The 26130-nt window shown below is 43.3% G+C and overlaps 1 protein-coding gene across 4 annotated transcripts in view; it reads right to left on the reverse strand.

Moving 5' to 3' along the window:
• REPS2 (RALBP1 associated Eps domain containing 2) overlaps positions 1-26130 on the reverse strand; it is a 247104-nt gene that overhangs the window by 86200 nt on the left and 134774 nt on the right. For all 4 annotated transcript variants that reach the window (XM_060137540.1, XM_060137537.1, XM_060137538.1 and 1 more), the window contains 3 exons: positions 25670-25723; positions 21201-21246; positions 17980-18116 (listed from right to left, as the gene is read on the reverse strand). In XM_060137540.1, the coding sequence (XP_059993523.1) occupies positions 17980-18116; positions 21201-21246; positions 25670-25723 (237 nt within the window). The remainder of the gene's footprint in view (positions 1-17979; positions 18117-21200; positions 21247-25669; positions 25724-26130) is intronic.

Here is a 26130-nt window from a genome sequence, read left to right on the forward strand (position 1 = left end):
GGCACAGACAAACCTGAAGCACCTGGACTGTATTTTTTTTTTCCCAGTACACAGGCCTCTCACTGCTGTGGCCCCTCCCGCTGCGGAGCACAGACTCCGGACGCGCAGGCCCAGCGGCCATGGCTCACGGGCCCAGCCGCTCCGCGGCACGTGGGACCCTCCCGGAGCCGGGCACGAACCCGCGTCCCCTGCATCGGCAGGCGGACTCTCAACCACTGCGCCACCAGGGAAGCCCCTGGACTGTATTTTTACCTCCAAAAATGTTCACCGAGCCCAACAGCCCAGTCACATCTACTTCTCTATGTTTAAATGAACTTCCAGACTTCAAATCTCATGACAAAGTGACACTATACCTTTTATAAAAGCCAACACCTTTTATCTATCAACCACTGAGAAGCCCAAGGGGAAAACTTAATGAATTCTGAGTGTGTTACTTCTCACGATAGACCCCTCCACAAACAAGACCAGGCCTGAAAGCAAGGATTCAGGTCTAGAAAATTGGAAGGCATTCCCTGGCCCTTCAAAGACAAATGACTGCAGTAGCAGCCAGTTGCCCAGGTCTGGAGATGAATCCCAGTCCTCGGCTGGCTGGTGAAGCAGGCTGAGGCCTGCAACCAACAGGAATAATAGCATTCTGCCTTCTACCCTCTCTTAAGAACTCAATCTGCAGCAGAGGCACCTGAACAGAGAGAGACGTGCCTAGTAAATATCTGGCCAAATAGACAAGTTGGGAGAGGCAAGTAGGGTACAGAGAAGAGAAATACTTGCCCCTTCTTGAGGCAGCAGAGCACAGGCTCCAGCATTGGACTGCATGAGTTTGAGCGTTAGCTCCACCATCAACTAGCTCCATGACCTGGGCCAAATTAACTTCTGTACCTCAGTTTCTGCATCTCTAAAGTAAGGATAAAACAGCATCTACCTCATTAGGATTGTTGTAAGGATAAGAGATGATGCATATAAAGTACTTTAAATGTGTCCTTTGTACAAAGTAAGCCTCGAATTCATATCAGCCGTTAACACTATGATACCTAGTACTTGGTGTTAATGGAGTAGAGAGCCCAGAAACAACTCTTGCAAACAGGGAAACTTCGCTTAGGACAGAGTGGACATTGCATACTGATGGGTAAAGAATATACTATTCAATAAATGGGACTAGATCAATTGGTTTCACAAATGAGAGAAAAAGTAAAACTGGTTGCAAGCATTCAGTAATGATTCTTTCCATGCTTCCCAAACACTAAAAGGGATTTCCTCCCTGACTTGTGGAAAGATGCAGGATTAGATAAACAGTTTGAAGTCGAATAATGAGTATGTTCCCTACCTCATTATCTAAGTTAAGGATAAGATGTGTCCAGACAACAAATAGACAAGTTCAACAAAGTTACAGGATAAAAGGTCAATATACAAAAAACAATTATATTTCTATACACTAGCAATGAAGATTGCAAAAATGAAATTAAGAAAACAATTTCCTTTAGAATAAAATCAAAATAAATAAAACATAGTCGTTCCTCAGTATCCCTGGGGGATTGGGTCCAGGACCCGCTGTGGATACAAAAATCCAAGGATGCTCAAGTCCCTTATATAAAATGGTGTAATACTTGCATATAACCTATGCACATCCTCCCATATACTTCAAATCAGCTCTAGATTACGTATACTACCTAACACAAACGGTTGCTGGTGCACAACAAAGTCAAACTTTGTTGCTTGGAACTTTCTGGAATTTTTTTCCCTAATATTTTCAGTCCACAATTGGTTGAGTCAGTGGATGCAGAAACTGAGGATACAGAGGGCTGTCTGTAAGAATTTGAAGAAGTACAAATTTGTATGCCGAAAATTACAAAACATTGTTGAAATACTTAAACAAATGAAAATACATTCTTCCATTAAGACTGGAAGACTTAATATTGTTAAAATCAAAAACAGGGCTTCCCTGGTGGCACGGTGGTTGAGAGTCCACCTGCCGATGCAGGGGACACGGGTTTGTGCCCCGGTCCGGGAATATCCCACATGCCGCGGAGCGGCTAGGCCCGTGAGCCATGGCCGCTGAGCCTGCGCGTCCGCAGCCTGTGCTCCGCAACAGGAGAGGCCACAACAGTGAGAGGCCCGCATACCGCAAAAAAAAAAAAATCAAAAACACCATGTATACACCATAAATATATACGATTTTTATTTGTCAATTAACCTCAATTAAGTTGGGGAAAAAATATTAATATAGCAATACTAATCAAACTAATCTACAGATTCAATACACTCCCTAACAAAATCCCAGCTGGCTTTTTTTTTTTAATAAACAGAAATTAACGAGCTGATCCTAAATTTCATATGAAAATGCAAGGTACCCAGAATAACCAAAACAATCTTGAAAAAGAAGAATAAAGTGGGTAGTTATGCACTTTCCAATTTCAAAACTTATTACAATTCTGTAATAATCAAGACAGTACGGTACTGGCATAAGGATAGACATATAGATCGATGGAATAGAAATGAGAGTCCAGAAATAAACCTTTATGTTGATGGTCAATTGACTTTCAACATGGGTACCAGGAAAATTCAACGGGAATCAATCATTTTCTCAACAAATAGTACTGGGACAACTGAGTAGCCACATGCAAAAAAATGGATCTGGACCCCTATCTCATACCATATACAAAAATCAACTCAAATGGATCACACACCTAAATGTGAGAGCTAAAAATATAAAACTGTTAAAAGAAAAGGGGAGTAAATTTTTGTGACCTTGAGTTAGGCAATGGTATCTTCTTTTTTTGTTTAATTTATTTATTTTATTTATTATTTATTTTTGGTTGCATTGGGCCTTTGTTGCTGTGCGTGGGCTTTCTCTAGTTGCGACGGGTGGGGGCTACTCTTCGCTGCGGTGCACGGGCTTCTCATTGCCGTGGCTTCTCTTGTTGTGGAGCACAGGCTCTAGGTGTGCAGGTTTCAGTAGCTGTGGCACACGGGTTCAGTAGTTGTGGCTCACGGGCTCTAGAGCACAGGCTCAGTAGTCGTGGCACATGGGCCCAGCTGCTCTGCGGCATGTGGGATCCTCCCAGGTCAGGGCTCAAACCCGTGTCCCCTGCGTTGGCAGGCGGGTTCTTAACCACTGCACCACCAGGGAAGCCTTAGGCAATGGTTTCTTAGATATGACACCAAAAGCACAAATGACCAAAGAAAAAACAGATAAAGTGGATGTCATCAAAATGAAGAGCTTTTGCACTTCAAAGGACACCATCAAAAAGCGTGAAAGAACAACCCACAAAATGAGAGAAAATATTTGTAAATCATATATCTGAAAAGAGACTTGTATCCAGAATATATAATGAACCCTTACAACTCAACAAAAAAAGACAAATAACCCAATTTAAAAATAGGCAAAGATTCTGAATAGACATTTCTCCAAAGATGACATAAATGTAGCCAATAAGCACAGGAAAAGATGTTCAATATCATTAGTCATTAGAAAATGCAAATGAAAACCATGATAAGACATCACTTCAGACCTACTAGGATGGCTAAAATAAAAAGGACAGACGGTAACAAAGGTTTCAAGGATATGAAGAAATTGCAATCCTCATACACAGCTACTGAGATGGTAAACTGGTACAGCTGCTTTGGAAAACAGTTCAGTAGTTCCTCAAAATGTTCAACAAAGGGTTAACATATAACCCAGAAATTCCACTCCCGTATATGCCCAAGAAAAAGGAAAACATATACTTGTTTACACAAAAACTTGTACATGAATGTTCACAGCCGTATTATTCATAATAGTCAAAAGGTAGAAACAACCGAAATGTCCATCAACTGACAAATGGATGAATAAAATGTGCCATATCCATAAAATGTAATATTATTTATTCATCCATAAAAGGAATGAAGTGCTGGTTCATTCTACAACATGGATAAACCTCGCGAACATGATGCTAAGTGAAAGAAGCCCATCACAAAAGACTATATATATATATTTGTCCAGAACAGACAAATTTATAGACACAGAAAGTAGGTTAGTGATTGCCCATGGCTCTGGGGAGAGGAGAGCGGTGTGGAGAATGATTGCTAACAGGTATGGGGTGTCTTTTGGGGGTGGTGAGAATGTTCTGAAATTGGACAATACTGGTGGCTGTACAACACTGTGAATACACTAAAAGCCACTGAACTGTACACTTTAAAAGGGTAAATTTTTTTTAACATCTTTATTGGGGTATAATTGCTTTACAATGGTGTGTTAGTTTCTGCTTTATAACAAAGTGAATCAGTCATACATAAACATATGTTCCCATATGTCTTCCCTCTTGCGTCTCCCTCCCTCCCACCCTCCCTGTCCCACCCCTCCAGGCTGTCACAAAGCACCGAGCCAATATCCCTGTGCCATGCGGCTGCTTCCCACTAGCTATCTACCTTACTACGTTTGTTAGTGTGTATATGCCCATGACTCTCTCTCGCCCTGTCACCGCTCACCCTTCCCCCTCCCCATAACCTCAAGTCCGTTCTCTAGGAGGTCTGCGTCTTTATTCCTGCCTTACCCCTAGGTTCTTCATGACATTTTTTTTCTTAAATTCCATATATATGTGTTAGCATACGGTATTTGTCTTTTTCTTTCTGACTTACTTCACTCTGTATGACAGACTCTAGATCTATCCACCTCATTACAAATAGCTCAATTTCGTTTCTTTTTATGGCTGAGTAATATTCCATTGTATATATGTGCCACATCTTCTTTATCCATTCATCCGATGATGGGCACTTAGGTTGTTTCCATCTCCGGGCTATTGTAAATAGAGCTGCAATGAATATTTTGGTACATGACTCTTTTTGAATTTTGGTTTCCTCAGGGTATATGCCCAGTAGTGGGATTGCTGGGTCATATGGTAGTTCTATTTGTAGTTTTTTAAGGAACCTCCATACTGTTCTCCATAGTGGCTGAACCAATTCACATTCCCACCAGCAGTGCAAGAGTGTTCTAAAAGGGTGAATTTTATAGAACGTGGATTATATATACCTCAGTAAAGCTTTCATTTAAAAAAAGAACTGTCTAGACTGACAAACTGAACCCTTGGCTGGCTATGTACTGTGGACCCCAAAGTCTGGGCATGGGGCAGGAATCCCATAATTCCACTAGATTTCAAAATCCTACTAGATTTTAAAAGGGAACAAGTAGCTCTCACAGCAATGATACAATAAGGAAATCTATAAGGTCATAGCCATCTGTGTGGCCAAATTCATCCTTTAGAAAACTTGAAAGGCAAGTTTGGTCTTGAGACCATCTCTTACTCCCAAGGGGTTTACCTTTTCTAAAGTTACAGAAAGAGGGCTTCCCTGGTGGCGCAGTAGTTAAGAATCCGCCTGCAAATACAGGGGACACAGGTTTGAGCCCTGGTCCGGGAAGATCCCACATGCCTCGGAGCAACTAAGCCCATGCACCACAACTACTGAGCCTGCACTCTAGAGCCCGCGAGCCACAACTACTGAGCCTGTGCACCACCACTACTGAAACCCACGTGCCTAGAGCCTGTGCTCCACAACAAGAGAAGCCACCACAATGAGAAGCCCGCGCACCACAAGGAAGAGTAGCCCCCGCTCGCCGCAAGTAGAGAAAGCCTGTGTGCAGCAACAAAGACCCAAAGAAGCCCAATAAATAAATTAATTAATTAAAGTTGCAGAAAGAAATATTCATCTGTAGAAAACCCAGGAAAGATTGTTCTCAGCTCATCACTCAATAAACACATCCCCACCACCACCAAATTAAGACAGAGCCCTTATCACAACCCTTTGCCCATCCATACATCTCACAATGGAGGCTATGGGAAGTCCTCCAAAACTATTCCTCAGTGCTGGAGGACCACTGAGGAGGAATCCGAAGAACATATCAGAGCCTTAAACAATGCTCTGTCATTTCAGCTCCATTCTAGGAGGTGGCAGCAGATCGGTTGTAAAAATACCCTGGATACAGATTGGTAGGCAGGTTTGAGACAGATAAACTCATCCGGGAAGGCCATCTGTGGTACTCTCAGGTGCCATCTGGTCATTGCAGCTATAGAGTGAAAAGTATATTTTTTGTAGTCAGTAATATCTATACGTGAGGCAAAACGGAAGAGATACAAATGGATATTCAATGAAAAGTAAGTTTCTCTCTTACACCTGGGCCCCGGTCATCCTATTCTCTTCCCCAGAGGCAACCACTGTTACCACTTTTTCAAGTATCCTTCCGAAAAACTGTCTATACAATGAAAAACATACATATCACGCACCAATGCCTTTCTCACTCGTCTCAGACAGCTCTCCACTTAGTACACGTACCTTATTCTTTTTAACAGCTTCATAAGATTCCATGAGATGGATGTACCATAATTTCTTAACCATGGAGTGAACTTTTATTATCAGTGTGTCTAAAGCAGAGAGAGGACATTATCTACCCATGGGCAGATACTACCCATGGATGTGTTTTGTTTGGCCATCGTAATGGTTTTAACATGTGGCTCTCAGTGTCCTCGGCCATACGGGATGTGGTGGAAAGAGCTGTCCACCAAAATGCACTCTCCTTTCTTAACGTAAGCGGGGTGGCACTGGGAAGTGGCGGCCCTGCCAGGGACTTCCTTTCCCACTGCGCAGCAGCTAGCTCTATCCAAGGGACCAAGTTGCCCCTGTTAGATTTGTGCAGACATGATGAAGATTCTTGGTCTGAATCTCTAAAGGCATGGCTACGTCTCCCCCCCCACACTCCGTAATCTCTGCCCTTTCTGCCAGGCGGAGGCTCAGTGGCTGGACAGGGCTGTGTGTAGCACTGAGGCAGCTGACCGTCACTATGGAAACCTCGGGCTGCAAACCCATGGCTTTGGAGGAGGCAGGGCAGTGTCAAAAGTGGGAGGAGGGGAGTTCCCACCCCACACAGTGAAACAGAATAAACCCTTTTACGGGGGTGGGGGGAAGCCTTATGAAAACAACTGTTCCAGTGAGGAAAAAGAGGTTAGGATCTAAAAAGTATCGTCTTCACTGGCTGATTTTTCTCACAGGAATTTCAGTAATAAAACATGTTACGTGGCTGTAAGTCTAGAGCTATAAAATCTAAACCTCACTGAGCAAGTCCCAGGCTTGACTGCCTCTAGATTTTGTATGCTTGCATCATCACTGCCTTAGACCTTCTTGCACATTTTTTTCTCTCCAACAGAGCAGCTACAATGGGACTGTGAAAGGATGGCTCCACGGCCTGAATCAGCTATGACAAAGGTGAGCTCCCTTTTCCGCACAGCGATCCTATTACGTCAACTTCTCCCTATGAAAACACACGCTTTAGGTGTAATGCTAGCACCTACCTATCTCGAGCCCTGGGATAGTCTAGACTCCTGCAAATCACATGTTCACACCCTCTTTGCAGATATCAAGGTTAAAGCCAACTATCCCACACTGCCAGAGTTGGCCTGGTTCATTTTTATAGATTTACAATCTAAAACAATCCTTCATTATTCTTCTCCATATTATGTTACCTATCATAAATTTGAAGGCATTAATGCCACCCACTTCTGAGCTATTCCTTCCTTCCCAAGAGTCCTTTGAATGCTATCTGAATCCTATACCGAGTCTGTGGGCTCGCCCCCGCTTGGTCTCCTCAGGCTCTTATCCTATTTGCTTCTCCCTCTGTATAAACATCATCACCACTATATAACAACCATCTCACCTTTTCCTTCATTTCCCTCTTTCATTCTTGCTTCTTTGCATCTTCTCTCCATCCTACTTCTTCTCCACACTATTGCTCCACCTTAGGCTACTCTGACTCAGCAACTTAGCCTCATTCACTCTGTTTTTCACAATCCTGTGATTCTCATTTTTAAAAACATTAGCTTCACTTTATCTTTCCTTTTCAATTCAAGTTCATATCTTATTTCATCGCACATTATCTTTCCCTGTTTTCTTTACCCTTTCCTCGTTCTTTTATTGTTATAAACAGGATGGCCTAGGTAGAGTCTGTCTTAAGTGATAAAGTTGGCTAAAAGATGGGGTACTGGGGGCTGGAAGAACATGGACCGCATGAAGGAGCAGGTTAGCTTAGGCTCCCCAAGGCCACCTTCACATTCCCAAGGGCCTGAGATAAGACAGGTCCAGGCCCTCACAGGAAAAATGAAGAGGAGACAAGCGGTTTCTGTGGTTGGGCAAAGAGCAGGAGCGCCGGAAGCTAAGTGTGCCTCCACTCGGGCAATTCACCAAAGAAGAAATATTAATGTCTAGTAACAACACAGGAAAAGCTGTTCAGGCTCACTAGGAATCAAGGAAATGCAAACATTTGTCTATCAGATAGGTAACGATTAAAAAGATGAACAGAGGACTTCCGGGAAGATGGCGGAAGAGTAAGACGCGGAGATCACCTTCCTCTCCACAGATACACCAGAAGTACATCTACGCGTGGAACAACTCCTATGGAGCACCTACTGAACGCTGGCAGAAGACCTCAGACCTCCCAAAAGGCAAGGAACCCCCCACGTACCTGGTTAGGGCAAAAGAAAAAACTAAACAGAGACAAAAGGATAGGGACGGGTCCTGCACCAGCGGGAGAGAGCTGTGAAGGAGGAAAAGTGTCCACACACTAGGAAGCCCCTTCGCGGGTGGAGACTTCGGGCGGCGGAGTGGGGGAGCTTGGGAGCCGCGGAGGAGAACACAGCAACAGGGGTGCGGAGGGCAAAGCGGACAGATTCCAGCGCAGAGGATCGGGCCGACCGGCACTCACCAGCCGAGAGGCTTGTCTGCTCGCCCGCCGGGGCGGGCGGGACTGGGAGCTGAGGCTCCGGCTTTTGTCGGAGCGCCGGGAGAGGACTGAGGTTGGCGGCGTGAACACAGCCTGCAGGGCGTTGGTGCGCCGCGGCTGGCCGGGAGAGAGTCCGGGGAGGGGTCTGGACCTGCCGAAGAGGCAAGAGACTTTTACGTCCCTCTTTGTTTCCTGCTGCACGAGGAGAGGGGATTAAGAGCGCTGCTTGAGAGGGCTCCAGGGACGGGCGCGAGCCGCGGCTAAGATTGCGGAGCCCAGAGACGGACATGGGACGCTGAGGCCGCTGCTGCTGCCGCCAGGAGGCCTGTGTGCGAGCACAGGTCACTAGCCACACGCCCTTCCGGGGAGCCTGTGCAGCCCGCCACTGCCAGGGTCCCGGGATCCAGGGACGGCTCCCCCGGGAGAGCGCACGGCGCCCTCAGGCTGCAGCATCACGCCGGCCTCTGCCGCTGCAGGCCCGCCTCGCACTCCGTGACCCTCCCTACCCCCCGGCCTGGGTGAGCCAGAGCCTCCGAATCAGCGGCTCCTTTAACCCCGTCCTGTCTCAGCAAAGAACAGACGCCCTCCAGCGACCTACAGGCACAGGCGGGGCCAAATCCAAAGCTGAGCCCCTGGGAACTGTCAGAACAAAGAAGAGAAAGGGAAATCTCTCCCAGCAGCCTCAGAAGCAGCGTATTAAAGCTCCACAATCAACTTGATATACCCTGCATCTGAATAGACAACGAATCATCCCAAATTAAGGAGCCCTGTGGATGAAAGGCTCTTGGTGCTGCAGCCAGGAGTCAGTGCTGTGCCTCTGAGGTGGGAGAGCCAACTTCAGGACACTGGTCCACAAGAGGCCTCCCAGCTGCACATAATATCAAACAGCAAAAATCTCCGAGAGATCTCCATCTCAACACCAGCACCCAGCTTCACTCAACGACCAGCAAGCTACAGTGCTGGACATCCTATGCCAAACAACTAGCAAGACAGGAACACAACCCCACCCATTAGCAGAGAGGCTGCCCAAAATCATAGTAAGTCTACAGACACCCCAAAACACACCACCAGACGTGGACCTGCCCACCAGAAAGACAAGATCCAGCCTCATACACCAGAACACAGGCACTAGTCCCCTCCACCAGGAAGCCTACACAACCCACTGAACCAACCTTAGCCACTGGGGACAGACACAAAAAACAACAGGAACTACGAACCTTCAGCCTGCAAAAAAGGAGACCCCAAACACAGTAAGATAAGCAAAATGAAAAGACAGAAAAACACACAGCAGATGAAGGAGCAAGATAAAAACCCACCAGACCTAACAAATGAAGAGGAAATAGGCAGTCTACCTGAAAAAGAATTCAGAATAATGATAGTAAGGTTGATCCGAAATCTTGGAGATAGAATGGACAATAGAATGGACAAATTGCAAGAATCAGTTAACAAGGACCTAGAAGAACTAAAGATGAAACAAGCAACGATGAACAACACAATAAATGAAATTAAAAGTACTCTAGATGGGATCAATAGCAGAATAACTGAGGCAGAAGAACGGATAAGTGACCTGGAAGATAAAATAGTGGAAATAACTACTGCAGAGCAGAAAAAAGAAAAAAGAATGAAAAGAACTGAGGACAGTCTCAGAGACCTCTGGGACAACATTAAATGCACCAACATTCGAATTATAGGGGTTCCAGAAGAAGAAGAGAAAAAGAAAGGGACTGAGAAAATATTTGAAGAGATTATAGTTGAAAACTTCCCTAATATGGGAAAAGAAATAGTTAATCAAGTCCAGGAAGCACAGAGAGTCCCATACAGGATAAATCCAAGGAGAAATACACCAAGACACATATTAATCAAACTGTCAAAAATTAAATACAAAGAAAACATATTAAAAGCAGCAAGGGAAAAACAACAAATAACACACAAGGGAATCCCCATAAGGTTAACAGCTGATCTTTCAGCAGAAACTCTGCAAGCCAGAAGGGAGTGGCAGGACATATTGAAAGTGTTGAGGGAGAAAAACCTGCAACCAAGATTACTTTACCCAGCAAGGATCTCATTCAGATTTGATGGAGAAATTAAAACCTTTACAGACAAGCAAAAGCTGAGAGAGTTCAGCACCACCAAACCAGCTCTACAACAACTGCTAAAGGAACTTCTCTAGGCAAGAAACACAAAAGAAGGAAAGGACCTACAATAATGAACCCAAAACAATTAAGAAAATGGGAATAGGAACACACATATCGATAATTACCTTAAATGTAAATGGACTAAATGCTCCCACCAAAAGACACAGATTGGCTGAATGGATACAAAAACAAGACCCATATATTTGCTGTCTACAAGAGACCCACTTCAGACCTAGAGACACATACAGACTGAAAGTAAGGGGATGGAAAAAGGTATTTCATGCAAATGGAAACCAAAAGAAAGCTGGAGTAGCAATTCTCATATCAGACAAAATAGACTTTAAAACAAAGACTATTAAAAGAGACAAAGAAGGACACTACATAATGATCAAGGGATCGATCCAAGAGGAAGATATAACAATTGTAAATATTTATGCACCCAACTTAGGTGCACCTCAATACATAAGGCAAATACTGACAACCATAAAAGGGGAAATCGACAGTAACACATTCATAGTAGGGGACTTTAACACCCCACTTTCACCAATGGACAGATCATCCAAAATGAAAATAAATAAGGAAACACAAGCTTTAAATGATACATTAAACGAGATGGAGTTAATTGATATTTATAGGACATTCCATCCAAAAACAACAGAATACACATTTTTCTCAAGTGCTCATGGAACATTCTCCAGGATAGATCATATCTTGGGTCACAAATCAAGCCTTGGTAAATTTAAGAAAATTGAAATTGTATCAAGTATCTTTTCTGACCACAATGCCATGAGACTAGATAGCAATTACAGGAAAAGATCTGTAAAAAACACAAACACATGGAGGCTAAACAATACACTACTTAATAATGAAGTGACCACTGAAGAAATCAAAGAGGAAATCAAAAAATACCTAGAAACAAACGACAATGGAGACACAACGACCCAAAACCTGTGGGATGCAGCAAAAGCAGTTCTAAGGGGGAAGTTTATAGCAATACAAGCCCACCTTAAGAAGCAGGAAACATCTCGAATAAACAACCTAACCTTGCACCTCAAGCAATTAGAGAAAGAAGAACAAAAAAACCCCAAAGCTAGCAGAAGGAAAGAAATCATAAAAATCAGATCAGAAATAAATGAAAAAGAAATGAAGGAAACAATAGCAAAGATCAATAAAACTAAAAGCTGGTTCTTTGAGAAGATAAACAAAATAGATAAACCACTAGCCAGACTCATCAAGAAAAAAAGGGAGAAGACTCAAATCAATAGAATTAGAAATGAAAAAGGAGAGGTAACAACTGACACTGCAGAAATAAAAGAGATCATGAGAGATTACTACAAGCAACTCTATGCCAATAAAATGGACAATCTGGAAGAAATGGACAAATTCTTGGAAATGCACAACCTGCCAAGACTGAATCAGGAAGAAATAGAAAATATGAACAGACCAATCACAAGCACTGAAATTGAAACTATGATTAAAAATCTTCCAACAAAGAAAAGCCCAGGACCAGATGGCTTCACAGGCGAATTCTATCAAACATTTAGAGAAGAGCTAACACCTATCCTTCTCAAACTCTTCCAAAATATAGCAGAGGGAGGAACACTCCCAAACTCCTTCTACGAGGCCACCATCACCTTGATACCAAAACCAGACAAGGATGTCACAAAGAAAGAAAACTACAGGCCAATATCACTGATGAACATAGATGCAAAAATCCTTAACAAAATACTAGCAAACAGAATCCAACAGCACATTAAAAGGATCATACACCATGATCAAGTGGGGTTTATTCCAGGAATGCAAGGATTCTTCAATATACGCAAATCTATCAATGTGATAAACCATATTAACAAACTGAAGGAGAAAAACCATAGGATCATCTCAATAGATGCAGAGAAAGCTTTTGACAAAATTCAACACCCATTTATGATAAAAACCCTGCAGAAAGTAGGCATAGAGGGAACTTTCCTCAACATAATAAAGGCCATATATGACAAGCCCACAGCAAACATCATCCTCAATGGTGAAAAACTGAAAGCATTTCCACTAAGATCAGGAACAAGACAAGGTTGCCCACTCTCACCACTCTTATTCAACATAGTTTTGGAAGTTTTAGCCACAGCAATCAGAGAAGAAAAGGAAATAAAAGGAATCCAAATCGGAAAAGAAGAAGTAAAGCTGTCACTGTTTGCAGATGACATGATCCTATACATAGAGAACCCTAAAGATGCTACCAGAAAACTACTAGAGCTAATCAATGAAACTGGTAAAGTGGCAGGATACAAAATTAATGCACAGAAATCTCTGGCATTCCTATATACTAATGATGAAAAATCTGAAAGTGAAATCAAGAAAACACTCCCATTTACCATTGCAACAAAAAGAATAAAATATCTAGGAATAAACCTACCTAAGGAGACAAAAGATCTGTATGCAGAAAATTATAAGACACTGATGAAAGAAATTAAAGACGATACAAATAGATGGAGAGATATACCATGTTCTTGGATTGGAAGAATCAACATTGTGAAAATGACTTTACTACCGAACGCAATCTATAGATTCAATGCAATCCCTATCAAACTACCACTGGCATTTTTCACAGAACTAGAACAAAAAATTTTGCAATTTGTATGGAAACACAAAAGACCCCGAATAGCCAAAGCAATTTTGAGAACGAAAGAAGGAACTGGAGGAATCAGGCTCCCAGACTTCAGACTATACTACAAAGCTACAGTTATCAAGACGGTATGGTACTGGCACAAAAACAGAAAGATAGATCAATGGAACAGGATAGAAAGCCCAGAGATAAACCCACGCACATATGGTCACCTTATCTTTGACAAAGGAGGCAGAAATGTACAGTGGAGAAAGGACAGCCTATTCAATAAGTGGTGCTGGGAAAACTGGACAGCTACATGTAAAGGTATGAAATTAGATCACTCCCTAACACCATACACAAAAATAAGCTCAAAATGGATTAAAGACCTAAATGTAAGGCCAGAAACTATCAAACTCTTAGAGGAAAACATAGGCAGAACACTCTATGACATAAATCACAGCAAGGTCCTTTTTGACCCACCTCCTAGAGAAATGGAAATAAAAACAAGAGTAAACAAATGGGACCTAATGAAACTTAAAAGCTTTTGCGCAGCAAAGGAAACCATAAAGAAGACCAATAGACAACCCTCAGAATGGGAGAAAATATTTGCAAATGAAGCAACTGACAAAGGATTGATCTCCAAAATTTATAAGCAGCTCATGCAGCTTAATAACAAAAAAACAAACAACCCAATCCAAAAATGGGCAGAAGACCTAAATAGACATTTCTCCAAAGAAGATATACAGAGTGCCAACAAACACATGAAAGAATGCTCAACATCACTAATCATGAGAGAAATGCAAATCAAAACTACAATGAGATATCATCTCACACCAGTCAGAATGGCCATCATCAAAAAATCTAGAAACAATAAATGCTGGAGAGGGTGTGGAGAAAAGGGAACCCTCTTACACTGTTGGTGGGAATGTAAATTGATACAGCCACTGTGGAGAACAGTATGGAGGTTCCTTAAAAAGCTACAAATAGAACTACCATATGACCCAGCAATCCCACTACTGGGCATATACCCTGAGAAAACCATAATTCAAAAAGAGTCATGTACCAAAATGTTCATTGCAGCTCTATTTACAATAGCCCAGAGATGGAAACAACCTAAGTGTCCATCATCGGATGAATGGATAAAGAAGATGTGGCACATATATACAATGGAATATTACTCAGCCATAAAAAGAGATGAAATTGAGCTATTTGTAATGAGGTGGATAGACCTAGAGTCTGTCATACAGAGTGAAGTCAGTCAGAAAGAGAGAGACAAATACCGTATGCTAACACATATATATGGAATTTAAAAAAAAAATGTCATGAAAAACCTAGGGGTGAAACAGGAATAAAGACACACACTTACTAGAGAATGGACTTGAGGTTATGGGGAGGGGGAAGGGTAAACGGTGACAAAGCGATAAAGAGGCATGGACATATATACACTACCAAACGTAAGGTACATAGCTAGTGGGAAGCAGCCGCATAGCACAGGGAGATCAGCTCGGTGCTTTGTGACCGCCTGGAGGGGTGGGATAGGGAGGGTGGGAGGGAGGGAGACGCAAGCGGGAAGAGATATGGGAATATATGTATGTATATAACTGATTCATTTTGTTGTGAAGCTGAAGCTAACATACCATTGTAAAGCAATTATACTCCAATAAAGATGTTAAAAAAAAAAAAAAAGATGAACATTACCCAGTGCTGATGAGGGTGTGAGGAAACACTCTCAGGTGACGTAACCAGTGGGATAAGTTCATAAGGTACAAGTTTTTGACAGCACAGTTTGGCAACCTGTATCTACACTTCAAAGGTATATGGCCTCTGACTCAGCATCTCCGACTTCAGCCCAAGAAAATAAGTAGACAAGGAAACAAAGATATAGATACGAAGTCATTAATAACCTCTACCTTGTTTATGACATGAGAGCAGAGAGAGGTTGGTGGCGGAGCCTGGGAAAGAGAGGTCCATGCCTCCGTGGGGGCGGGCGGAGAGGAGAGAAACAGAGAGGGAAGGGGAGGAGAGGGGAGCAGCATGTTAGCACGAGAGGACACTATGAGGTAGAGACAGGAGAACGAGATGGGGGGAGACGGGGACACAGAAAGCCCCACAGGGCGCAATCAACCACGTCACCCAGGCACGAAGAAATGACACAGCTCCATATTATGAAAGAGGGTTAATCAGGAAGCTCAGGATATAGGACAGCAAGCACAGTGTGACCCAGCTTAGCTAGAGTGACACATGAAGACAAGTGTGGCAGAGGGGTGACTACGTGGGCACCACGGTTCTCACTGACGGTGCTATGGTGACTGGTTTAGACTCTACCACGTGCTTTCCTAGCTTGTCAGAGTTTTAATAAGTAATTTCTAGCAATATGCACTACACTAAAATTCTACATAGTTTAGACAGACCCTTGTACTTTCCTGTGAGAATTAACCCACAGGCAAACAAATTAAGTAGATGAAATGGTACCACCTGCTTTTCATAATGCAGACATGCTCTGTTTCTCATGTGATCAATTTAAACTGCTTGTTAAAATTTCATTTGTGTAAACCTGTACTGGAAAGACGATGGAATTAAGCTATGAATACAGATGTCACCCACCTAGCTATTCTTTGGCATTTATCAAATGAAAATACTTTTCCCTTGAAGTCCTATCAACATCGGAGACGTAAAGAGAAGCCGTCTGAATTCAGGCTCTCCTGAAAGCAGCCCCTACCGCTGGGACTTGGGAGCGGGCATTTGATTTCGGTGTGAGGCGAGCACGACAGGGCAGGAGGGCAGTGGACCCAGACAAGGTATGTTAATGAGGGGCTACTGCCACAGGTGGCCACAGCTCGGTACCTCTGCGAGCCATCCCGGGGACTGCAAGGAACAAGGCACAGAACTGTCCCACCGGGGGTCAGGAAGTCAGGGGCTTTCCTCAGACCCCCCTCTCCCCGTCGGTCTTCCGTGGGAGTGAGTGCCTAGGAGCCAAACATGGCACTACTTGAATGACATCTATTACCTCATCAACACCCTGTAATTCTCTTGAGGGTTGGTCCTGTTTTCGAAATTAGGAATCTGAGAGGCAGAAAAGATTAAGCCACTTGCTGAAAATCAGATAGTTAATAAGCAGCTGAGCTGAACTCCAAATTCAGTCTTCTCACTCCCACTCTAGGGTGCCACGTGGTAAAGGCCACGGCCCATCCATTCTGCAGCATAGCTGGCGCTCCTCATGGGGAGAGAGACACAGCCTGAGGGGGGGGCATGTTTCCAGCCTCTCCTTGCAAGGAAAACGTACGGAGATGCTTGCCCAGATTGTTTTAACCTTCTTGTGTCCACAGAAAAACCTTCGAGGTCAACATCCACCAGCCACGTGAATTTTTTATAGCATCATCATCCGTGGCTACTCCCACCCCAAATACCAGTTACTATGAAATTATGCCAGAATTTGGATCAAAGTATGGGGGAAAATTCAAGACAAATTTTTATCTGATGAACTCATGGCAGAGAATCAAATTTCATAGAGAGTTCCAGATTCTGGTATATTAAAAAACAATCTATAACTTTACTATGAGGAGAGTACTTTATTAGAACAAATAAAACATGCTGAGCTCTGCCGGGACACAGGGGTCACGCTCATGTGTGAGCCAAGGAGATTCTTTCCTTGCGTTAGTAAAAAAGATAATCATCTGCAAATCACTAGCATCTGAGGTTGGCTTGATTTAAAATGCACAGAGATACAGAAAAAGTTCCAGGAAATCATTGTATTTAGAGCTTGCCTGCATTAGTCAGTGGAAAGGCCCTTGCGCCTCCCAAAATAACACTTGGGACAGCAGCTGTACGCTAGCACCTTCACTCATGTGAAGGCATGGCTCGCATCTGCGGTTCCGCAGGCTCCCGGGAGGACAGCTCCTCTTCACAAGGAGCCAGGGGAGCAGACAGGCCGCCCCACACTCCCCGCCTCCAGCCCAGCTGTACAGCAGCTGCCTTGAGCAAGTCCCATCCCCAGAAGCCCCAGAGCAGCCCAACTGAAGGAGCCCTTGACCCAGATGCCCACACTAAACACCTAACCATCAGTCAGATTTAGAAAGCAGAGCCCCCTTAAGCATTAAGCCTGGAGGACACAGGATCTTCACCAGAGGATAAAATGCAGAAAATTCCGGCCAGGCATTGACCACCGAGACCTTTCACAGAAGAACGGCATAAGCGTCTGAGGAAATCACAGATGGCAATCCTGGACACAAATCACCACGATGCAGAGAACAAGACCCTGGCCACACACTCAGTGCACTGTCTGGGGAGGAAGCATTTTCATCCTCTGGGTACAGAATTTCATAATTCCCGGTCCATAGCAAGTGTGGGCAAGGCTCCAGACACACGTGATATCTATGTGCCAGCCACGTGAAGGCCGTCTGGGCCAGGTCTGCTCGTTCTCTGGACGCACAGAGGCCTCTGTAGTGACACCCATCCAATGACTCCAACAGGAAAGGGAAGGGCTGGGGCGCAGAGGGGCGCTTCACCTGGCACACTGGGCTGGAAGACTTTATTCAGATCCAAGGAGGAGGCTCTGGAATGGGTTTTCTGTGGCCGCGGTGGCGGGGTGGGAGGGTCCTCGCCCCTCTTCATGGCCTCTTCTATGGAGGTGCTAGAGTAGGATCTGCAGCAAAATAAGGGAAGGTCAGAAGGCAGACAGCAAAGCTTTACTCTCTGAAACTGGGCTGAAACAGAAAATACCCACAAAAGGCAAAGCGACTGCCAAGGCTTGCTGAGTTCCCGGAGGAGCCAGATACGGTGCTGCCCCCTGGATACCACACCAGCTGCAACAAGCGCCCAACCCCCAACCCTGAGTCACAACCTTTTTTAAACTCTTTGCTCTTATTACACCTTAGACCTGAACTTACCCCAGAGGGAACGCTTTCTGTAAATTCAAATCCATTTCGGTTGGAATTGTTAATAACACGTAAACCCTTCCACTTAGGTACTTCCATACTTTAATAGAAGGGCTTCATGGTATTAACTGACCGCAGAACCCTTCTCCTGTTTACATGCAAATGTGATAACAGGCACATATGGAACTGGGACAGATAAGCTGAGAGTAAGAATCAAATGTTCAACGGAATATGCCACAAATGAAATTCAGGAGAGGAAAACACACATCAGTCAGGTTGAGGGGCCTTGGTTGTCTTACCATGAGAAATACAGGTTTGGGGAAATTTTCAAAGCAAAAGCCTCCTCTTAACCTTCTCTCTCAATCTGTAACAAGGCAGGAGCTAACTAGGCAATTTCAGAGATTATAACTCCAATTCACAGCATTTAATGAAAAAGGAACTAAGTAAGTTGCTAAAGGTCACATAGCTAGAAGGTTACATAGGTTTCATTCAAATTCCAGTCTCAGTTTCTAAATTGTATCTTTAAAATGTTCTGAGACTGCCTGCCTATGAGCCAGGGAAGAAAACTTGGGGCACAGCTAGACTATATATTAGAGCCCTACTTATTTTCTAAATTAATTCAACTCAGTACATTACTCTATCGGTTAGGAATAAGTTTGTGGATGAATTCCCAATATGATTTTCTAAGAAGCTCATGTGTACATCTTATGTCTGTTCTATTCAGCTTCTGAGCTAACTTCCTGTCAAAGAAGAAAATGACCTTTGATCAGAGATGTGCCCTACAGATAAATTAAACTCAGAAAAGTGTCTTGGTATTTAGCTATTACAGTGGCACTCAGGAAATTAGAATCTATCCATTACTATTAAGCAACTTCAGTTCTTAGTAAAGCTGGTTTTGACACAGCAAGTTCTTATTTTCCTGAATAACTTCCTCAAGGTTTCTTTGTGGTAGTCCAGAGGTTTTTTGTCATGCAAGGTTGCAATCTTTAATAAAGCCACCATAATGGCATGTGACATGCTCTGGGGTGGTCCCTGTAACACAACTGGCAAGACAGGCAAGACAAAGGCAGGCAGGAACTAACAGGAAGGGTGCTCTGATCCTTTCAACCAGAATAAAAGGGAATCCATAGAAAAGGACAACAAAGTTTTCAAATGGAAACTCTTGATTAAAAAAGGAAATTAGAGACCCTGGCTAGAAAGAACTTTCTATGTCAGATACAGCTCTAGTGACATTTTTCACTCAAGAGAGAGAAAATAATGTGCACATGTATAAATCATGTGTGTGCGTGTGTATATATACACACATACATATAATTGAGCACACAATCTCATACTACATCTTATTCCATTTTACTTCCATATATAACCTGCGTATTTGTATTTTTATATGGAAAGTTAAATGAATATCCAATAAGTGATACAGTAAAACTATGACTGCAACCAATTAAAACATAAATGTGCAGGGAATCAACAAAATGATGAACGCAGCAGTGTTAGAAGGGTGATTTTCCTTTCCCTTACATTTCTACATGGCTTTATTATTCTAAAAAGGAGGATTACAATAATTTAATTCTCACGGTCTCAGTAAGGACCCAGTTGGGTGTAGTGAAAACAAAAACATCCAAATTAGACCAAGAGACCAATCCCTAAAAGAATCGTATATAAAATTTAGCAGAGATATTAATAATAGAATATGTGACTGAGATTTTGTCATTTCACTCGCTTTGAGAGGAAGCCAGCAGAAGTAAAAACTGTGAGGTTCAATTTCTGCCATTCAGAGAAGGGTTTGCCTACTATGAAGGCAGATAAATGTTACTATTCCTACATCCTAAAGCCAGCACGGACTAACTTGTAAAAGATCCATTCATCCTTCAAAAACAGGATGAGCAAATGTGGTGGCCATTGAGAGAAACAGGAACTATAACTTCTTTTCCTACCAAAACGAATTAGTGTACCTATTATTTTTAAAAATATGAACACAGATATCTGTACCTTCTACAAGGGGTAACTCTTTGACTTACAAGGAGACGAGAGCTCCTTAAATTAGCAATATTGCAAGCATACAAAATACGATCCGATTTAAATTCACTTTCTCAGGAATACATCTAGCAGCCAAAGGAGGAAAAAAGTCACTAAGAGCCAAAGCAAAACTTGGAAAACACACACGTAGCATCCTGTCTCCCACTGCAGTCTACTGGTAAAGAGCAGTCTCAACACCATTTCCCCTCTTTGAGGTTCTAGTATTTCTATGAGAGTCTGTATTTCTCTTCATTCCTCCCTTCTGATGTCTGATGTCAACCACAGCACTGCCTTACTGGCTCTCCCTCTTCTACTAACCTCTACTGACTTAAAAACTGTGAAGTTGAGAAGAGGCTCTAAGAGGATGAAACAGTCCACAAACACTGCTTACCTGAAGTTCCGAGCTGCACTGAAATTGCCGAAGCATTTTAGTTCCCTACTCTAGATTTTATCCCCCAGACTTCCTATTTTTTGGTGTGCACCTTGTCATGATAGGACATTTCAATGTTAGTTACCTTTTAACGGTATTTCCCGCTTTCCAAAGCTACTTTCCCCCTATTCGTTATCATCCTGCAGCAAGAGGGTCACATCACATTGCCCCTTCTTTGTGTTAGGTGGCCGGAGAGCAGCAGCCCCTCTCCCAGCACCAACAAACCCAGAAACTAAGCACCTCCCCAGCAGCACTGCGGGCTCCAGTCAGGCCCCTCATGACGAGTGAACTCACCCTCATCCTAAGCTTCAAATTGAAGGGAAAAGATTTTGGGTTGGGAGGTTTATTTCTAGTCAGGGGCATGGCACAAAGGGCATTCAAGTAGAAGTTAAACAAACACTACCTGGATCTTGGTCTTGCTTTGAGACTGTTGGAATCCTTAGGAGTGGCTGAAACAAAGATTAGTTGTTGTTTGCTTGGGTTTCATGTCTGCAGTTAAACAGGTTTTAAGCAGCACCTGGGCTAGTACAGAACACATCAACAGGTAAACATGAGGTACAGGTATCCGTGTGGAAAACTTGACCGCTTCCACATTTTTGTGATTCCATAATTTTATTTCTAAAGCTAAAGGCACGATTAAAAAGAAAGAAAAACCAACATATTTTTCCTCTCATCAGAGCATTAGCCATGAAGCCATTCTCAAATCGAAGTTGATTAATGAACCAATTCTGGCCTAAAAGACAACTCTCTCAAGAGGTTATCTATTTATACAATGATGGGTTCAGACTTGAGGGTTTCTCGGTCTATCATGATAGCCTAGTAATAATAGAGTTTGAACCAGTCTCCCCTGAAGGCTAGGAAGAAATGTATTGGGCTACATATTTTAAGATTTTCTTAAAATACACCACCAGGACCACATGACCACAAGAAATCAAAGTCCCACAGTTAAGTCTAAATGATCTATGCAGCTTTTCCTGTAAGAAAATATTCTTGTGTCCCAAATCGTAGAGAGAATATTATGAAGTGAAATCATTAAAATATTTTGTCAACCATACAACTTTTCCTTCTCCAATTTAAATCATGAACTAGCTTGCTCACTACCAACACACATGGAGCCTACTTTCCCATCATAAGTTGTTGGGAGTAATGAGAAATACTTACAAAAACATTAATCCTCTTTTTACGTCTTCAATCCTCTGTGGAAGACAACTTTAGAAACCACTAGCTGTGCTAAGGTTTTGCAAACGTTGCAAATTTTTCATCATAAAATGTCATAAACATTCAAAGAAAAAGTGCTACTAACTAGGAGCAAGGAGAATATAGTTTGTACACTGTTTGCACAAATTTTTCCGGAAAGAAAATGTCGCACTGCATGATGCCATCCTCTTTAACATTACTCCAAAGATAAAACCCCTCCTTGGTATGAAGCATGCTGGATTTCTGACGATCATTAAACTCCTTGGGTTGGATAAGCAGGGCAGAATGCGGAGCTGAGATGCTAACAAGGCCCAAAGCAAACTAGCAACACACGTCCCCTTAGCTTCAGTCAGCTATAGAAGACGTGCTTTTCTCCCAACTGAAGCGCTCTGGCTTCTTGGAGTGAGGACACGAGCACCTTTTAACTGCAAACCACTGAAAGGCTGCCGGAGCCCCGAGAAGCACGGGAGGCCCAAGCAGTGTGAGCCTGCCTTGGCCGGTCTCGTGCGCCCACACGAAGATGGACAACCACCTCCCCTGCTCCAGCCCCCTGGCGGCAAAAGATGGTGGCCCAAGAGAGCCTCTCCTCCAGCCCAGCAGGCTACCTGGGGCCACCTGGGGCTGCAAGGGCCACCCACCACGGGGCTGAGGGCCACCCTCCAAGCGGGCCGCCCACGGCTGGCTCCAGCCCGCTTCTCTCAGGCCCCACTGCTTCCCAGAAATATGTGGGCAGAAGTCTCAGCCATTTTAAAACACTGTTCCCCAAACCAGACCGCGGTAACCGTTACTTCCTTTGTCCAGTGCCACTATCTTTGCCTTTGTGCCGGGGAGGGGGGGGGAGGGATGGGTGTGGAAGGAGCGGGGAACCCTGCTGGTGAGAGATAGGCAGGCAGATGGCGTGATGGGTGTGGCTGAGCCGTGGAGACCAGGCTAGGAGTCCTGAGGTCCAGGGGCTACTCCTGGCCACAACGCTCTCTAGCTGTGACCTCCGTGAACCTCAGTCTCCTCACCTACAGAATGAAGATAATAAAAATGAGGCCCCTTTCTCACTCAGAGAGATAAGAAAGTGAAGGCGCTTTAAAAACTTAAATGTATTCTAGAATTGCAACGTATTACTGCTGTAGGGTGTTCCTAATTTTTCAAGATTAGAAATCTGGTTTTGAAATTCAGTTCCTTCTAGGACAGCACGGGAGGTGCAGGTGGGTGCAGGGAATGGAAAGAGAGACCAAGGGGTGGCTGCCAGCAACTGGGCAGCTATGAGAATCACCAACAGCAGGCTGAAGACTACAGCGTGAGGGCGAGCAGGCCCGACGCCCTCGGCAGGACCTAGAGACACACAGAAAAAGATGGCCACGGTGCAGTATAGCCTTTTGAATTAGGCTAGAATGTGCCATTAGCTAAGAAATCCATCAGATTCCACTAATATGTACATGTTCAGTACTTAAAAGGGTAAAGGTCTATGAGAAAAAGATGTAACAAGGAATACCGCGTTCCCTGATGACAGAGTCCCATATCCCATCTGTAAGCCACCACATTTTCTTCACCACCATTACTATTATCATGGTTATCACCACCCACTGTGGAAGGAAGAGCAAAAGAGGGAAATGAGATCCCAGGCAGGGCTGGTAAGCTTCCACAGGTTCGAGATCAGAAAAAGCTGGAGAACACGATTTTAGTTAAGTCTTCCATCAGCCTCCAAGCCCCTGAAAGTCAGACTCAGCATTTGGAGCATGTGAATATCCACAAAAATGGCAAGGGCAGGTTGGGTCAGAATCCAGGCAGAAGCCCACGGGCGGATCACAGCTTCTCACTGAGCTGGGCAGAGGGAAGAAGAATGAGAACTTCCTAGAACACTCCAGGCATGTCATCTTTCCAGGAAACAGAAACAGGATAGGAGGGCAAGCCTAAAGTTTAATTCTCCAGAAGGCGGCAACTCAACTGAGGTGAACTGCCCACATGGCACGGACAGCCTTCCAGAATTAGAAACCACCACCTTGAAACTCTTGTGTCTCCCTCTAGGAATCCAAACATTCCCCGGAAAAGAGGGTATTAAATACGTTTTCAGATGAGGGATTCCCTCATATCCACTCCAGAAAGGGCAGCAAAGGGAAGAACAAATCAGAAACCACATAGCATGCTCCCAGACAGAATGTGAAACAAATTCAGATATACTTCACGTACTGTGGCACGCACACCCTGATAGGTTCTGTCTGGTGACGCCATGCCCCATTCAATGAAGGAATGTTGAAAATGACATCTAAAGCTCATGTCCCAGAGAACACGAAATGCTCATGGAAAAAATAGGAAGAGTTATTAGCCTAAAAGGCTGTTGGAGAAGCACAATTTAACTCTCCAAATTTAAATAACTTTTACTGATACCATAACATGAAGTTTACAAGAACTAGGATGTATCCACTTCATTTCCAGAAATTAGAGTTGGAAAGTACCTACCTCAGGCATCTGTCCTACACAAATAGAGCATTTCCGTCTATGATGAAGGAACCTGAATCAGTTCCAAAAGCCAAAACTAGGCTTGAGAATTCCTACCACTTTTGGAGTCATAGTTGATCTACGATCTTAATTTTCTATTTCTTAACGTCACTTTCTAGAGGTAGTGGTTCCCAAAATAGGCTGAACATTGGAACCCCCTGGGAGGGAGGGGCTGCCTAAAAATACAGATTCTTAGGCCTTATCACTGCAATCAATCATATATTCTCATTCATATTCATTCTCCCTCCCTCCGTCCCTCTCTCTCCCTCTACCCCTCTCTCTTTTAAACCTTAAATGAACTTAGTGTTTGGGAAATACTGTACTGTAGCATAAGCCTCGATGTATATTGATTCCTTTGTTCCAACTTTAAAAAAATGAAGCCTGGATGATAGCTAGTAAGCCAAAACAAACATGATTTACTTATGAAATATTAAGAGAGATAACACTAAAAGAGAAAGCAGCAACTTCTTTCATGTGCTCATAACCAGAGCTCCAAACAGTAATGCCATCCCTAGCCAGTTTGTTCTCAGCTAGGTTCATCTTGGTTCAGTGATGGCTCTGTCGAGAAAGCTGAGGCCACAGGCCCGACCATCTCCATGGTTCCCAGACACAGTTCTGACTCTCCAAGAACCTGGGCAAATACGACTTTTATTTCTCTCCTTGGAATCCACTCCATGTGTAAGCACATTTACCTGCCTTCTTGGTGGTGAAGCATAATGAAAGCGTTTGAGATTTATGCTTTGGAAATGGAAAGTTTCACCTGTGAGCCTCCCATTAATCCACCCCATCAGCTTACTCTACACAGAAATCACAATGGCTTGTTGAAATCTTCCCAAATCCAAGCCTTCACAATTTTATACTTAGTGACAATGAGACCCTCGATTCAAACTGAGAAATCCTTTCAGTGAAACCTATATTCAGAAATTAAAAAGAAATCACCCTCTTCTCATACCTGAGAAGAGGGGAGGAGTAAAAAAGAAACCAAAAGGTTTCCTTAGAATAAAACACAAGACAAATATTTGGACAGAAATATATATATATATATATATATATATATATATATATATATATATACACTATCACAGATGTACCAGTTTTCTCACTGAAACTACAGGGTTGTTTTGGTTTGTTTGTTTGTTTAAGAAATAACTACATTAAAAATATATTAAATTGGTTTTCTCCTACCTGAATCCTCGGACATATCCTTTGGTAAGGCTTCATCCGTAGCACTCTTCAAAGCTAGCAGTGTTTCGTTTTGTTTTTAAAGAACAAGAGAGGGAAAAGTAAAGAAAAAAAAAATTTATGTCTCAGACACATTACATTAAAACAAAGAACCCCTAGTCATCACTTATGAAAACGGTGTTACAAACATCTATAAGTTGCTATAGCACTTACTAAAACAATAAAAGTCTCCTAAACTATGGTAACAGGTTCTCCTCCTACAGAGAACAGAGGTATTTTCAATGTTCCAGAGAGAGTGCCTCTAGTGGCTGGGAGGAGTATTACCAGGAAGTATCAAATTTCCCCATTTCTTTCCTGACATCCAGAGCAAAGATACAAGGACCTCTCTGAGAGTGACAGCCAGGATTCAGGATTTTTAGAGCTCGTGAGGTTATTCCAATGGGTAGTCAAGGCTAAGACCCACT

The sequence above is a fragment of the Lagenorhynchus albirostris genome, chromosome X (assembly GCF_949774975.1).
Source record: "Lagenorhynchus albirostris chromosome X, mLagAlb1.1, whole genome shotgun sequence".
In the NCBI taxonomy this organism is placed as follows: domain Eukaryota; kingdom Metazoa; phylum Chordata; class Mammalia; order Artiodactyla; family Delphinidae; genus Lagenorhynchus; species Lagenorhynchus albirostris.